Source organism: Microtus pennsylvanicus, chromosome X (assembly GCF_037038515.1).
Source record: "Microtus pennsylvanicus isolate mMicPen1 chromosome X, mMicPen1.hap1, whole genome shotgun sequence".
Lineage (NCBI taxonomy): Eukaryota > Metazoa > Chordata > Mammalia > Rodentia > Cricetidae > Microtus > Microtus pennsylvanicus.
Window position 1 is genome coordinate 19,352,528 of NC_134601.1, and position 16,062 is coordinate 19,368,589.

A 16,062-nucleotide genomic window follows, 5' to 3' on the forward strand; every position below is an offset into this window, starting at 1 on the left:
GAATTAGTGGCTCTTGCTAATTGTGGAGCCAGTAGGAGTCACATTGCTATGAGCAAAGGAGGACAGTGAGGTGTCCTGTCTAGACACTGTCAAGAAGCAGGCAGCAGCCAGGTGTAGTCAAAGGTCAGGCGTGATGTAGGCACTTTCAAATGCTGTGCCAAGCTTCTGGTAAGACTCCATGGGCCCCTGGTGATGGTAAGACCTGCAGCTGGTAGAGGTAGAGGAAAAGGACTGAAGCCGAAAGAGAGATGCACAGACAGGAACAGTCCTGCTAACACACACTGTGGCACAAATCCCAGAAAACAAACAAAAACAAAAAAACCAAAGCCTCTATCCTGCAACACAGTCTTTTTCCAGGCCTCTGTCTGAAAGGTTTCCAGGGGCTTTTTGGAGCTGCTTTCCTGCTCAACACTCTAGTCTACAAACCCCATCCTAGGGCCTGCCTGACCTACAGTAGGAGAAAGAGATGGGAGACATACAGACTCCCACAAACTCTTCTGCAAGCTAGGGGTGGAATGGGTGGTGGTGTGCATTATCCAGATTCCATTGTGGGCAAATGGCCCTGAGCCACCCCTGTGGGTTGAACTCAGGAACAGGGAAGTGAGGGTAAGAGGGGGTAATCTAAGTCCTAGGCCCAATTAAGAGATCAGATGGTGAAGGGTTTGGGAGCCCTTAAGGTAAGGAGTCCTGGACTGATCCTGCAGGCTGATATAAAGTTCTGTAACCCCACATGCAATGTGCCAACTCTGGCAGATTCCAAGAACAGTGTTTTCTACAGCCATGACCCAAAGGCTTACAGGAGGAGAGACACCAGACCACTATGAGGATAGCACTCAAGCAAGCATCTTCACCTATACGAACAGCAACAGCACCAGAGGTGAGCAACAGATGCCCTGGAGGTTCAGTCACCAGACCAGGGTGGCTGTGCTAAAAGCTACCAGTCACCCCTAATTTCTCTCTTCTACATAACCCTATCTCCCTTAGCTTTAATGATGATGTCATCATGGACAGATAAAAGAACGCTCATCCTAAAACCACACGCACTTCCCCTAGCCTCTGGAAATCTGTGTCCTTGGAAGGGTTCATAAGATCTTTCTCCTTGGGAAATAACAGAGTTTGTCTTTGTATCCTCTAAAGCCTCAAAGATGTTTAAAAGGTGGTCTGGGGAACATAGATCCATTCAAAGAAATGGGAAAGTTTGGCAGGCATCTGAGTGTGCGGGACACCAGATAAGGAAACTGGAAAGGCTGTAGCAGAAGACAAATGACTATGTTAGAAGACGTTGTGAGAGTTATATTATCCAACCTAGGGCCCAAGGCACACCACCAAAGCTGTTCACTTCTGAGGAGGAGAGCTAACAAATGATCTTTCTATCTTGAGCAGTCCTAGGAACTGAGGACTCATTGGGGTAGCTTTAGAAGCTATGTACGCAAAAAGCTGGGGACTATCGAACGACTGAAGGCAGCCCCATCCACCAGCACCAGGTCTCTCCTTAAAGCTTCCCTAGAGCCCTGAGTTGGCAACACCCTGCTCTGGGGTTGCCAGGGTCACCACTGTAGGAACAGGGACTTCAGGTCAGACTAGTTAGGTTTCTGTACCTCACCTCCACAGGGTTGGTGTGGTTCCAGGTTTCAGTGAGGCACAACACCCCTGTTCTCTAATGCCAGGGGCTTTGTTTTGTGCAAAGCTTCAAGCATATTCAAAATAATAAGGAGAGTATCATGAAGTCAGGTCCTTGTTATTTAGTTTCCATGGTTTTTATCTTATTTCATCTGTGATCCTTCCACTCTCTTTCTTCCTGATTCTTTTTATTTTAGTTTTGCATTTTATTTATTCATTTGCTTGCTTATGTATTTATTGAGGGGGGGAAGAGAGAGAGAGAAGAGTGTGTGTTGCATGTGGAGATCAGAGAACAACCTGGGGACATATGTGTAGAGGTCTGAGGATAACTTGGGGCAGTCAGTTCTCTTTCCACCATGTGGGGCTCAGGATCATTCTCAGTTTGTCCAGCTTGGCAACTAGCACCTTTACCTACTGATTCGTCTTATGGGCTCCTCCTGAATCTTAGACACAAATCTAACGCATCATATCCTTTCTTTTGTGTGCAATTTGGATGTATCTCTAAGATGAAAGGCCTCTACAAAACATAACTATGATGCCATCCTAATACCAAAAGTTTAGCAATGTTTCCTGGATATTATGCATTATCTTCGTTGTTGTTAGAAATATCTTACTTTCAACTGGTCGTGGTAGCAGATGCTTGTAATTCCAATGCCTCAGATGTAGAAGCTGAAGGATCAAAAGTTCAGTCATCCTCTGATACGTATGGAGTTTGGGGCCAGTCTGCCATGCATGAAACCCTGTGTCAAAGACGTAAATCAGCTAGTAGTAATGGTGCACACCTTTAGTCCTAGCTCTTGGGAGGCAGAGACACGTGGATCTCTGTGAGTTTGAGGTCAGTCTTATCTATAGCAAGTTCCAAAACAGCCAATGATATATAGCTCTCAAGACCTTGACTCAAAAAAAGTTTATGCTTTGCACATACTTTTTACACATAAATTTAGTTATTTATCTGAGCGGGCATATACAATATACACATAAAGGTTAGAACTTGTGAGAGTGAGCTCTCTTCTTCCACTATGTGTGTCCCTGGGACCAAACTCAAATTGCCAGGTTTGAAGCAAGTGCCTTTACACACTGAGTCATCTCCACAGACCCATACTGTGTTTGTTTGTTTTGATTTTGAGCCAGAGCATTCTTATGCTTCTGAAGCCATCCTGGGACTTTATATCCCCCAGTGGCCTTGAATTCACAATCCCCTGACCCAGCTTCAAGAGTCCTGGGATTATAGGCATGCAGTACTATAACCAGAAAAAAAAAGTTGTTTGCAAACAGTTGATCTGAATGTCTAACTGGTAGCAGGGGCAAGATCCTTTGACAGAAATAATAGAAGTGAGAGCAAGCCCTGGGTTAAGAGCTTCGATAGCAAAACTTTATTGGGACATCAGCTCAAGCAGAACACTGTCAACTTGAATAGAAAGGCTTCTCTCCAGACAAAGAGTGTAAAAAGCCGAAACAGTCCTGCCCTCTACCTCGATCTATATGGTACTACGCCTATAGTGCCCATGCCACTACAGGACCAGTACTCGAGCTTGCGTGAAAAGTAGGGTGTATGCTGGATTCTTCCCCCTCAGCTTCTAGGCAAGGTCTCCCTATATAGGCCTGGCTGGCCTAGAACTTACTATGTAGACAAGATTGGCCTCAAACTCATGACCAAATCTCCTGCCACTGCCTCCTGAGTGTGAGATTTTGAGAATGCACCACCATGCCCAGTTTTCTTTTCTTTTATTTCTCCATTCTCCCATAGTGATTTGGTTCACCAATAAAGACCATAGGTTTTACATCTCTCTCCTTTTCCTCCCAATAAGAATCTTGTTATCCAGGAATTAGAACTTAATGTCATATAATTTTACTCATTTTCTTTATGTCAGAACACATACAGACTCATCTCAAAAGAGTGATAGCAACACTACTATAAACAATAATATCTACTGGTCATGGTGGTACCTATCTGGAATCCCAGAAATTGGGTGGGAGAGGTAGGACAATCATGTGTTCAAAACCACTTTCAGCTAAATAAGCAAGTCAGAGGCCAACCTGACCTATATGATACTTGTACTTACCCCCCCCACACACACACACACCAAGAAAAGATGACTAAGGGCTAGAGTGACACCTCAAACTTTAGAAGCACTTATTTCTCCTCCAGGGACCTACCTAGCATCCATATGGCAGCTTAAAAATCATCTGTACTTGACTGAGTGGTAGTTGTACATAACTTTAGTCCCAGCACTTGGGAAACAGAAGCAGAAGGATCTCTGTGGATCTGAAGCCAGCCTGGTCTACAAAGTAAGTTCCAGAACAGCCAGACCTGTTACCTAGATAAACCCTTTCTCTTACAAAAACAAACAAGCACAAAACCTGTAACACCAATTCCAGGAGATCTGCTTCTGGCCTCTCACGTAGTACATAGACATACATCCAGGCAAAACACCCATGCACATAAAAAAGTGATAATAAATTTTTAGGGGACTGGATAGATGGATTAACTGTTTACTCTTCTAGAGGTACCAGGTTTAATTCCCAGCAACCACAAAATGGCTCACAACCATCTGTAAGATCCAGTTCTAAGGGATTTTCTTCTGGCTTCTGTGGAAATTACATTAGCATGGTGAATAGACACCATGCAGGCAAAACATCTACACACATAAAATAAATAATTTTTTTTTAAAATGTAAATAGGATTACTAAAGACGTAACATTTGTACCTGTCCTTTCACACTGGGGATATGTCATTAGGTTGTATAGTTGAGACACTGTGCCTTCAATCCCTCTCTCTGGAGTTATGCTACTGACTGAATGTGTGCATTTAGGCTCACTTGTTTGAGTTTTGATAACCAGGGGTTCTGATGTGGGATTCCCCTCTGTACGCTGTGAATACCATTGGTTAGTAAAGAAACTGCTTTGAGCCTATAGCAGAGCAGGGCAGAACAGAGCTAGGCAGGGAACACTAAACCAAATGCTGGGAGAAAGAAGACAGAGTCAGAGAGAAGCCATGGAGCCACCAGAGACAAATGCACTGAAACTTTGCTGGTAGGCCACGACCTTTTGGTGATGCACAGATTAATGGAGACAGGTTAAATTAAGATGTAAGAGTTAGCCAATAAGAAGCTAGAGATAATGGGCCAAGCAGTGATTTAATTAATACAGTTTTTCTGTGTGGTTATTTCAGGAGTCTGGATGGCTGGGGAATGAACAAGTGGCCTCCAACAACAGGGTTCCATTTTTTTAATATTTATTTATTATGTATACAATATTTTGTCTGTGTGAATGCCTGCAGGCCAGAAGAGGGCACCAGACCCCATTACAGATGGTTGTGAGCCACCATGTGGTTGCTGGGAATTGAACTCAGGACCTTTGGAAAAGTAGGCAATGCTCTTAACCTCTGAGCCATCTCTCCAGCCCGGGTTCCATTTTTTTTAAATGACAGACATACACCTCCACATATACAAAAAAATTGGAGTAACCCCCTGTGTCTTATAAGATCACCATGGATTAAAGTTAGAATTTAACAACAATACTACTCTCAGAAAGCCTACAAACTCATGGAAACTGAACAGTCAACTACCGAACCACCCCTGGGTCAAGGAAGAAATAAAGAAATTAAAGACTTCCTTAAATTTAACAAAAATGAAGGTACAACATATCCAAACCTACGGGACACTTTGAAAGCAGTGCTAAGAGGAAAATTCATAGCACTAAGTGCCCACATTAAAAAAAAAAACAGAGAAAGCTCACATTAGAGACTTAACAGAACACCTGAAAGCTCTAGAAAAAAAAGAAGCAGACTCACCCAGGAGGAGTAGAAGACTGGAAATACTCAAACTGAGGGCTGAAATCAACAAAATAGAAACACAGAAAACAATTCAAAGAATCAATGAAACAAAGAGCTGGTTCTTTGAGAAAATCAACAAGATTATTTTTGTTTTTTAAAAAACACTCTTTTTTATTTTACATAGCAATCCCAGTTTCCTCTCCCTTGTTTCTTTGATATTGTTGTTGTTGTCGGAGGACAGGCTCACAAAATTCTGAATTTTGCAGAATTCTAGCAAGCATAGGGCTCTGTGTGTACTTTCCTAGTGCTGTGAAACTTTATTATACAGTAGCAGAGATTGGGGCTTGTGACCCTGTCCAATTATTCTGGCAAAAAGCAGCAGTGGCAAATGTTCCTCTTTTATAAGGACACCAGTCCTTCTGAATTAGGGCTCACAGTGCAGGGCTCACATAGAGCAAGGAAAAGTGGGATCAAGATGCTGATGTGGCTGTTAAAGTTTTGTACAGTGCTTCCTTTATTCTGTACCTCTTGCCTCCAGGTCCCTTTGAAGGCCCCAATTATCACATTGCTCCCAGGTGGGTGTACCACCTCACCAGCACCTGGATGATCCTTGTGGTCGTTGCGTCTGTCTTCACTAATGGACTTGTGCTGGTAGCCACCATGAGGTTCAAGAAGCTGCGCCATCCTCTGAACTGGATTCTGGTGAACTTGGCAGTTGCTGACCTAGCAGAGACCACCATTGCCAGCAGTATCAGTGTTGTGAACCAAATCTATGGCTACTTCGTGCTGGGCCACCCTCTGTGCGTATTGGAAGGCTACGTTGTCTCCTTGTGTGGTAAGCTGAAGGAGACACAACCTGGTGTGCCTAAAAAAACCCATACTACAAACCCCAAGATTCACACATGTATGAAGCACAGTATATACTCATGGTAAAAGCTGGATCACAGGCAGCACAGGGGTTGGAGGACAGGCTCACAAAATTCTGAAGGCTTCTTCCACCTGAGCAAACATTTTCAACTGTTTGCTTGAGTCCAACATTGACACAGGCTCTAACTATATGTACCCAGTTTTAGACTGTGGGGCTCATGTGGGAAGAGATAGATCATGAGTCAGATAATTCCAGAATCATACGAAGAGCAGGCTCTGGGCACCTTGCATGAACTCCTACCCAAATCAGAGATATGTGTGTTTTCATCCTGACTGATTAATAATAATGGGTGATCTGTTCCCAGGGAAAGACGCCAGAGCTTTTGAGATATTGACTGGATTCTGACACCTTTCTTTACAACCATCACTAAGACCTGTTTGTTGGCTATGATTTGCTTAGGTTAGGTAGCTAAAGGCTGATGAGATTATTCAATGGGGAAAGATGCTTGCTGCCAAGCCTGATGAGCTGCGTTTGATTCCTAGGACCCACATGGTAGAAAGAGAGAAACTCCTAAAAATTGTCCTCTAACCTCCACATACACTCCATGGCTACACACACATACACACTCTAAAAAGTAATGATTAAGAAGCACCAGAGCGCTAGGCTCTGTGCTGGAAAGATCCCGGTAACTAGTTGGTAACAACACAGTGTCTCCATTACCCCTCTCTTACCTTATCTCTAAATGGGTAAGGAGAGTCCAAGAGTGATTATCTAGTCTGGAAGACAGGCTCTGCTGATCATATATGAGGATGGAGGGTTTAAATGCCATGTATATAAGCAAAGACTTTGAGAGGTCCGAACTGGGGGTGGGAAGCCCACAAATAGACCTGGTAGGAACCCCACTTGCGTAGCTGTGTACCCAGCAGGCATCTACCAGTAGCTGACCCTCTTTGTTCATCACCATTGTTTCTCCTTGCCCCTCACCCATTGGGCAGATTAAGTTCAGACCAGAGAGAGTAGTAGACAATACCTCAAATCTATATGGTAGAGTCATCAGGAAAGATCAAGTAAAGAAAGTCTATCTCCCAGGTTCCAGTGACTTCAATTAGAGATGTGCACCTTAGTGGTTGCATGGCCTTTCCCAAGTGGCATCCTCATGTCTGGCTCTGCTTCTACTAGGCTTACCTTTGTCCTACTCATAGAGTGTTCTTTGTTCACCAATATACACAAAATTAAAATAAATATATCTTTTAAAATTATGCACTAAAACAACTAGCAACAGTGTTCTGTACTCGTATTTCAAATAAGGATCTGATATCTGACTACCAATAAAAATCCAGTTAAGTGACAATGAACAGGAATGACATTTTATAATGTCTGCCACCTCAATAGAGTGATGTGAAAACATCTGTCCTTTCTCTAGTGGACTGAGTCAGGAGTATTCTAACACTGCCTAGTTCACAATAGAAGGTAATACAGAGTGTCCTTTAGAAGTGGGGTGAATGAACAATACTTTTCCCCATCCTGGTTCATGGGTCTCTGAAGCCTGCATGCACACCCTTTGGGCATAAGAAAACAAGCAGGAAGGGTACATATGACATGTTCTGTTTCTTTGAAGCAATGACACCTCAGTGTGGTCACGGCAGTATGGATTTGGGCTTCTAGGAACTCTATCAAGGGCATCAGAGGAAGAAATTACCAGGGGCCAAGAGGACAAAAAGCTCTTGAAGGGCCCCAGTGGACACATAAGTACAAGGCCATAGCCTTTTTTCCTTCTTTTGGGGGCTGAGGTGTGCAGTTCTAAGGTACCAGCCTCAAGAGTCTATGATTCAGACTAAACTGAGAGCTAGGACATTCTGTTCCTGAGCAGAAGGATGATGAGGAAGAGAGTAGGAAGACATAGGGAAAGACGGTATGCCACTGAGTTTAGCAGCGAAGCAAAGCACAAGAGCCTGAAGGAGATGAGAAAAGAAGGTGAGACTCACGTCATAAAAATGGACTGAGAGCCGGGCGGTGGTGGCACACGCCTTTAATCCCAGCACTTGGGAAGCAGAGGCAGGTGGATCTCTGTGAGTTCGAGGCCAGCCTGGTCTACAAGAGTGAGTTCCAGGACAGGAATCAAAAAAAAGCTATGGAGAAACCCTGTCTCGAAAAATCCAAAAAAAAAAAAAAAACCATGGACTGAGAAAAGTCAATTCACCAAGAGGTCCACTTCACTCTGGACCTGAAAACATTTCAAAGGATTTGGTCTGGTAGCTATCAGAGACTCTTGAAAGCTGTTGGCTAGTAGGACGAAGTAGTGTGAACAATCGTTTGTTTGACTTAAAGCCCTGGTCTTTCTCTTCTCCACCATAGGCATCACAGGCCTCTGGTCCCTGGCCATCATCTCCTGGGAGAGGTGGCTGGTGGTCTGCAAGCCCTTTGGCAATGTGAGATTTGACGCGAAGCTGGCTACTGTGGGAATTGTCTTTTCATGGGTCTGGTCTGCTTTGTGGACAGCCCCACCAATCTTTGGTTGGAGCAGGTAAGGGTGTAATGATGCGAGGAAAGTAGGCCCTGTAGGACCAAGTGGGGAGAGTCAGACTGTGATCTCCAGGAAGGTCAAGCCACTGCTGGTTTCTGGGCCTGTATGGCACCTTGCTTCTAAGGAGAGAGGAAACTCCCAGGTTCCCAGTGCAGCATGCACATGAATTGTAGATATATTTGCTATCAAAAGGGCCCTATGGCCCACTTCCTAGACTATGTAAATGTTTATCTCAAGTATAAGAATCTCACAAGAAAACTAAGAAAATTAAAAATTCCCAACCTAGAGCTATAGTGTAAGTGAATATAGGGCACATTTAGATTTCAGCGCCCTCTTACAAGTTCTGTGCCACGCCTCTCATGTATTTTAGCTTACCACCTTCAGAGGTCACTTGGGAGGTACACCAGGTCATCATATCCTGGCCAGGCTCATTCTTTCTGTGAAATAAGCCTTGTAAAAAGTTTGTCTTTCTCCAGAACCACAATGGCTGCCAGAAACTAAGAATGTCCTAGTGCTAACCCTGATGGAGGCCCAGACTGGATCATCTAATTTCATCTCCATGGTTACCCAGTGAGAATGTTCCTTCATTACAGCCCTGGCATAATGGCCTCAGAAAAAATTCAGATTTTCATAGGTGTTTCTAAAAAGTAAGAGAAAGGTGAAGCCTCCTCACTTTCTTTTGAAAATTGTTGTAAGGAAGCCACTTGTTTGTTACCGGCTACCCAGACTTGAAATAACCACACAGAAATGATATTATTTGCAATACTGTTTAGCCAATAGCTTAAGCATATTTTTGGCTAACTCTTATATCCTAAACTAACCCATCTCCATTAATCTGTGTATCACCACATGGTTGTGGCTTACCAGCAAAGTTTCAGCATGTCTATCTCTGGTGGTGGCTTCTTCTGATTCCGCCTTCCTTCTCCCAGCATTCAGTATAGTTTTTCTCACCTAGTTCTACTCTGCCCTATCAACAGACCAAGGCAGTTTCTTTATTCATTAACCAATAAGGGCAACACATATACAGAAGGACTTCCCACACCATTTTCCCTTTTCTTTTTAAATAAAAAGGAAGGTTTTAACTTTAACATAGTAAAATTACATATAACAAAACAGGTATCAAGAATTACAGTTACAATATTTATATCTATTTTGTCTTTTATCATAATTAAGGAAAACTATAACTATAACCATTTATTCTTCAACTCCATCAAAGACTCCAGAAGGATATAATATTACCCAAATAAACAGGAAGTACATTGTAAGCAACTTCCAAAACTCTAGAAATGACAGAGACATCTCTCTACCTGGACAGTCACCCAAAGTTCTGTATTGTTGGGGCATCCATCTTCAGCCTACAGGCCCATAGTATCCAGCAGACATTTTCATGGAGCAAGACATTTAAAAGACAGTTTTGCCTATATTGGCAATTTGTTAGTCACTTTCTTCTGTGTCCTGCAGAATGTCTGGCAGACTCTTTCATGAAGCAGGAACCCTAAAGGACCATCTCACCTTTAGACAAGTTTAGCAGTCATTTCTCTGTGGGTCCTGCATGTCCAGTTCATCAAGAAGTCCAGGCAAGATCAGTTTCTTACCCAAATGGCTAGCAAACTCCATAAGGAGTTTTTTCAATGCCCATCTTCCTCTTGAAGTAATTGGTGCTGCCAGGAGCAAATGTGTCTCACTGTCATGAAAAGTCCTAACATTTTAAATGCTACATAGTCTGGAACCAGGTAGTAATGCTAATTGTGCAATATTGGAAAAGTCTTCAGTGTCATAACAGCAAATTTTATATTACGCATAATTTGCCACAAAGAGAAGAAAGACGAAATGCAGCATATAATGGACAATGATTTAGAAATCCTACTCAAGAGTTTTAAGGTAATGAAAATGTTCTGAAAATACAACACTGTGCAGATATGAAATGTCATTGACTTGTTCACTTCTCAGTGGTTAATTTCTTCCCCATGTAAAAACCCTTTGACTCTAATCAGGGGTATGCCCTGGCTGGTTGGGCAGGTTCTAGGTTGCCCCAGCTTGAATTAGGATGGGCTGCTGGCCCTTCTCTTTAGGTACTGGCCTTATGGCCTGAAGACATCCTGTGGCCCAGATGTGTTCAGCGGCACCTCGTACCCTGGTGTTCAGTCTTATATGATGGTCCTCATGGTCACGTGCTGCATCTTCCCACTCAGCATCATCGTGCTCTGCTACCTCCAAGTGTGGCTGGCCATCCGAGCAGTAAGCCCTTCACCCTCCTGTCCTCATCCCGTACTAGTAAGATGTCCAGGCAAGCTCAGAGGCACACCTAGTAATTCTCCTGCCTCTACACTGCCATGATCACAAATCATTTTGAGACAGGGTTTCTTCATGTAGCTTTGGAACCTGTCCTGAAACTAGCTTTGTAGCCAGGCTGGCCTAGAACTCACAGGGATCCGCCTGCCTCTGCCTCCCAAGTACTTGTATTAAAGGCATGTGCCACCACTGCCCAGCCTCACCTGGGTCTCTTAAACTACTTTTCTTTTGAGAAAAGGCCTCACTCTGGAGTCCTGACTGGCCTGAAGCATGCTATGTAGACCAGGCTAGATTCAAACTCAAAGAGATTCACTTGCCTCTGCCTCCTGAGTGTATACCACCACACCTGGCTTAAACTGTTTTATAATTCCCCCTTGTGTCTTAGTCACTGTTCTATTGCTGTGAAGAGACATCATGACCAAGACAACTCTTATAAAAGAAAACATTTAGTTAGGGGATTCTTATAGTTTCAGAGCAAGTCCATGACCATCGTCGTGGGGAGCATGACAGCAGGCAAGAAGGCATAGCTGATAGCTTACATCCTAATCTGTAAATTGGAGGCAGAGAGAGAGAGACTAACTCTGGCATGGTCTTTTAAACCTCAAAGCTTACCTGTAGCATGATTTTAAAAAAGAGACAGAAATTGGGTTTCAACCTGAAAACCAGAAAAGCAAAGCAGTCAAGCCACTAAAGAAGCCTTACCTTTACCAAGGCTGGGCAACCACAAACTAGACAGACAGCCTCTCTCTCCCCTCATTTTATATTCCCTCTAGTGCTGGGATTAAGAGCATATGACTCCCTAGTACTGGAATCAAAGGTGTAGGCCGCCATCACCTGGATTTATTTTTGCATTGATCTTGTGTAGCCCAGGGTAGCCTTGAACTCACAGAGATCCATATGACTCTATGCCCTAAATCCTGGGATTAAAGGCATGTATCACCATTGCCAGACCTCTAGTGGCTTTAGCTTTGCCTCTGGTCTTCAGGCAGATGTATCAAAATACAAATAATAGACCACTACACTTACCCCTCCAATAAGACCAAACCTCCTAAATCCTTCCAAAACAGTTCTGCCAACTAGGGGCAAACATTCAAATATGAGTCTATGGGGCCATTCTCATTCAAACCACTGCTCTCCACTGTCCTGTGTCTGATGCTCCATCTCAGGGAGCCAGTTTTGTCTGCAGTACTGTCCCACCAACATCCCTACCCAGACCAGTCTACCACTAGGGATTCCCCTGCAAAAAATGATAGTAAGGGGATGCATGAGCTGGGTACTGTATCTGAGAGCTCTGTGCTCCTCTGTTGGTCTCCATCTCCAGCATAAATTGTCCCTTTGTCAAACAATTCCCCTACCATTTACTTCATGTTCCATTTATTCATTGCTGGGAGCCCGTGTAGCAAGCTGGAGGGACTTTCTGCTTTATATTCACCTCTGCATGAACAGGTATTTATAAGCTGTTTTTGGAAAAAAATCACAAGCTCCACCAGGAAGCTCTACTCACCTTAGTGTCTCGTGATGAAGGCTACAATTTGGTCCCTGGGTTGGTGGTCCTGTATCAGAATAAATTTAGCTAGCTCCCGTTGAGTTTCTTTCAAGTTTTCATAGAATTAGCTCTTGGCTAGCAAAACCCATCACTGCTGTTGCAGCTCTCCCTGGATTCTAGCACTCATTGTTCCTTTTCCAGCTATCTGCCATCAGCAAGCATTCCATGGCAGATAATATCTGGCCCCTATCCTCTAGAAAGCCTGGGAGAAGTGTGACTTTGGCTCTTGTATTGCCACTGGGCACCCTGCCAGGCCATGTTTAGTTAAAGAAACTTGACTTCTAGGGCTAGTCCCAGGACTCCAGATTCAAACCTGAGCACAAGACTAGATCTTCTTGGAAAGGATTATATAAAGCCTAAGCTTAGTCTCCTTAGTTCTCCTTCACAAGCTTCTGTGAAACTACAGAGAACAGATTCAAAAGTCTGGTCTGAGGGTTGATCTTGGCCAAGCCAGCCACTTGTCACCTCAAGGCCTACAGGAACTCCTACAAAGCTCCAGGACCACTCTGGCTCCCAAGTCAGGTCATTCTCTGACTGAGGGTGGGAGGCAGGGTTGGGATACTGGGTGGACCACTTCCTACTCCCTGTAGAGCCCTAGGTTTACCTCTTCTTGTTAATATCCTGACTCTGTACCTGAGCAATAGCAATAGTCCCTCTAGATCTAGAGCCCTAACTGACTCCCCCATTCACTGCTCTTATCTTCTCTAGGTGGCAAAGCAACAGAAGGAATCTGAGTCCACCCAGAAGGCCGAGAAGGAGGTGACTCGCATGGTGGTGGTGATGGTCTTTGCGTACTGCCTCTGCTGGGGGCCCTATACTTTCTTTGCATGCTTTGCTACTGCCCACCCTGGCTATGCCTTCCACCCTCTTGTGGCCTCCATACCATCCTACTTTGCAAAAAGTGCCACTATCTACAACCCCATTATCTATGTCTTTATGAACCGGCAGGTAAGCAAGAGATCAAAATCAAAATGGTCCATAACTCAGTGAAGGTTCTTACCTGGAATCAAGTCATCAATGAGAAAGCCTTGTGGAGAACCTAGGGGTTGGGGTTGATGATGCTCCTCCAAGAAAATGAGTGTGGAAAGGCTCTGCATGTAACCCGCACTCTCCATTCCTCCTCTCAACCATGAGCTCTGGAATCTTTGCACTGTCTCCACCTGAGTCTGCTACTCAGGTGCAGGACACTGCAAGTTCTTCCCTTCTGATGACCCCACAACGACGGGCAGAAATCTTCTAAAGGGGCCACTATAATTCAGATGTACTAAGCACTCAGTGAGCACACAATGACCCTAGCTAGTCCTGTTCCTCTTCTGTTTACAAACTCAACTCTAAATTTTTCCATTTTCAAACCTTGACTTTGGGATATTTGCCTCCTTAAAAGTTTAGACTTTCTTGGCTACACTAGCTAAGAGGTCAAGAGCTTTTATGCTTTTATTAGATCATTAATTAGTTCAGAGAAAGTGTGCTATGGCTTTGCCCAAAGTCTTGTCTGATGGCAACCATTCTTAGCTGCCATATTGGACTTTAACACAAGTTGCTCATGACTGTTAGATCCTCCTACTAGATTACAGATAAACCTGAAGAAGTTCATCACCTCTTGAATGCCATTTGCTTTCCTCTTCCTTGAATTCATCACATGCACTTCATTAAGGGACATTTACTATGTGAGTTATTAGTAATCAGAAGTGTTCACTGGGGTCTTTCATTTCATCAGACTGTGAGTCCTTCCAATTGACTCCTCTTTCCTCTACCGTCTTCCTTCCTCTACTGCTTACGATGGCACACAGGGCCTGGTACATGCCAGGCAAGTGCTCCATCCCAGATATTCTCTGCCAGAAACTGAAAGCAGTCCTAGAAAGAGTTGCTTGTTAAAGACAGGAAACAAAGGTGGGCAGGTGTGCAAATTTTGCTTTCACTCATTCTGCTATATTCCAAGAATATTGGAACAGTGGATTCCATTCTTGTTCAGAATAGAGTCAAGCATGAAGTGAGAACTCGGTAAGTAGATGCTGAATGAATTTCCTGCCTTACTTGCCAGTTTTTCAGCCAAGTCTATGTTGTTATTTAGCCCATCTCTAATGTTGTCAATGTCAACACATGTTTTCATTTCAAAAGCTTTAATGTTAGAGGGAGTGGAAATAGTCACAAATAGAACTGAAATTAAGTGACATTTTTAGTTTGGGCTCTCAAAACTTTGTTTGTAGTTTGGGCTCCTTAGATGGCATTGGTTTGGTCACTGCCTAAGTATCCTAAAGCTACCACAATAAATTCCACAAGCTTTGTGACTTAAAACAACAGACCCATAGCTCAGTGGCAAAGTACTTGCCTAGTACACACAAAGTCCTAAGCTAAATTTCTAGCGGTGCAATGAACAAACAAGCAAGCAAAACAAGAAAATAGGAATTAAGTTTCTCACAGTTCCAGAGGCGAGAAATCTGGGGTCTAGGAGTCAGCATTATTATTGTTCCTTCTGGGGGTGCTAAGACAGTAGCAGTCTTGTGTCTCTCTTCTAGTTTTCCTTGTCCTATGACTTACAGACATGCTACCCCAATATTATTCTTCACATAGCTATTTCTCTGTATGTGTAGTGTTGTCTAAATCTTCCTCTTCTAACAAGAACCCTGGTCACTGGACTAGTGACAATGCTTATCCAATATGACTTCATATTAACATATATGTGCCAGTTCCAAAAAAGGCACAGTCATGGGTTCCAGTAATTAGGATTTGGTATTTTTTAGGACTGGTCACAATTCAACTAGACTCACCATTAACTACTAAATTAGATAATGCATAACTCCTGCATTCATATGTATAAAGAATGAGCTGAGCCTTCCTCATCCCACTCATAGTATTCTCAATGGGAGAAGGGAAGGTGTACATCCACTAAGTGACAGTACCATGTTCCAAGCTTCACCTTTAGCATGGTGCACTAGCCCTTTCTGCTTTGATGAATAATGCTTTCTGTCCTTCTAGTTTCGAAACTGCATCTTACAGCTCTTTGGAAAGAAGACTGATGACAGCTCTGAACTTTCCAGCACCTCCAAAACAGAAGTCTCATCTGTCTCTTCAGTGTCGCCTGCATGAGGTCTGCCTCCAACCTGTCCCATCCACCAAAGCTTTGGCCTCCCTTCTCCTCCATCCTTGTGAAATAAACATAATTTCCCCATGCCCAATCAAAGTCCCAGAGATGGCCACTACAGTTTGGGGTTATCTAAGCTACTGGGTGTTCAGGCACCAGACCTGGAGACAGTACAATGTAGATAAAGAGACCATAACATATGGTTTATTTCACTTTAATCCAATCCCCATGTCTACAGATATTATGAAAAGATCATGGAAAACTGGAAGGAGAAGGCAAGTTGGCATCTGCATGTATCACACTGGGCAGGTGGTTACAGAATTAAGAAAGTGACAGTAACAAAGTAGCTCTCTAG

The 16,062-nt window shown here is 43.5% G+C and overlaps 1 protein-coding gene across 1 annotated transcript; it reads left to right on the top strand.

The window, feature by feature from the left end:
• Window positions 1–780: 780 nt before the first annotated feature.
• Window positions 781–15,712, top strand: LOC142841382 (medium-wave-sensitive opsin 1). The gene is made up of 6 exons (XM_075958216.1): window positions 781–877; window positions 5,934–6,230; window positions 8,619–8,787; window positions 10,860–11,025; window positions 13,334–13,573; window positions 15,602–15,712. The coding sequence occupies exons 1-6, from the start codon at window positions 781–783 to the stop codon at window positions 15,710–15,712; spliced, it is 1,080 nt and encodes a 359-aa protein (XP_075814331.1).
• The last annotated feature ends 350 nt before the right edge of the window (window positions 15,713–16,062 follow it).

Excerpts from the sequence above, each read along its gene's own strand:
- LOC142841382 (XM_075958216.1), top strand. The coding sequence starts at position 781 with ATGACCCAAAGGCTTACAGGAGGAGAGACACCAGACCACTATGAGGAT. Across the intron at positions 8,788-10,859 it reads CCAATCTTTGGTTGGAGCAG|GTACTGGCCTTATGGCCTGA; the intron begins GTAAGGGTGTAA and ends CCTTCTCTTTAG. Across the intron at positions 11,026-13,333 it reads TGTGGCTGGCCATCCGAGCA|GTGGCAAAGCAACAGAAGGA; the intron begins GTAAGCCCTTCA and ends TATCTTCTCTAG.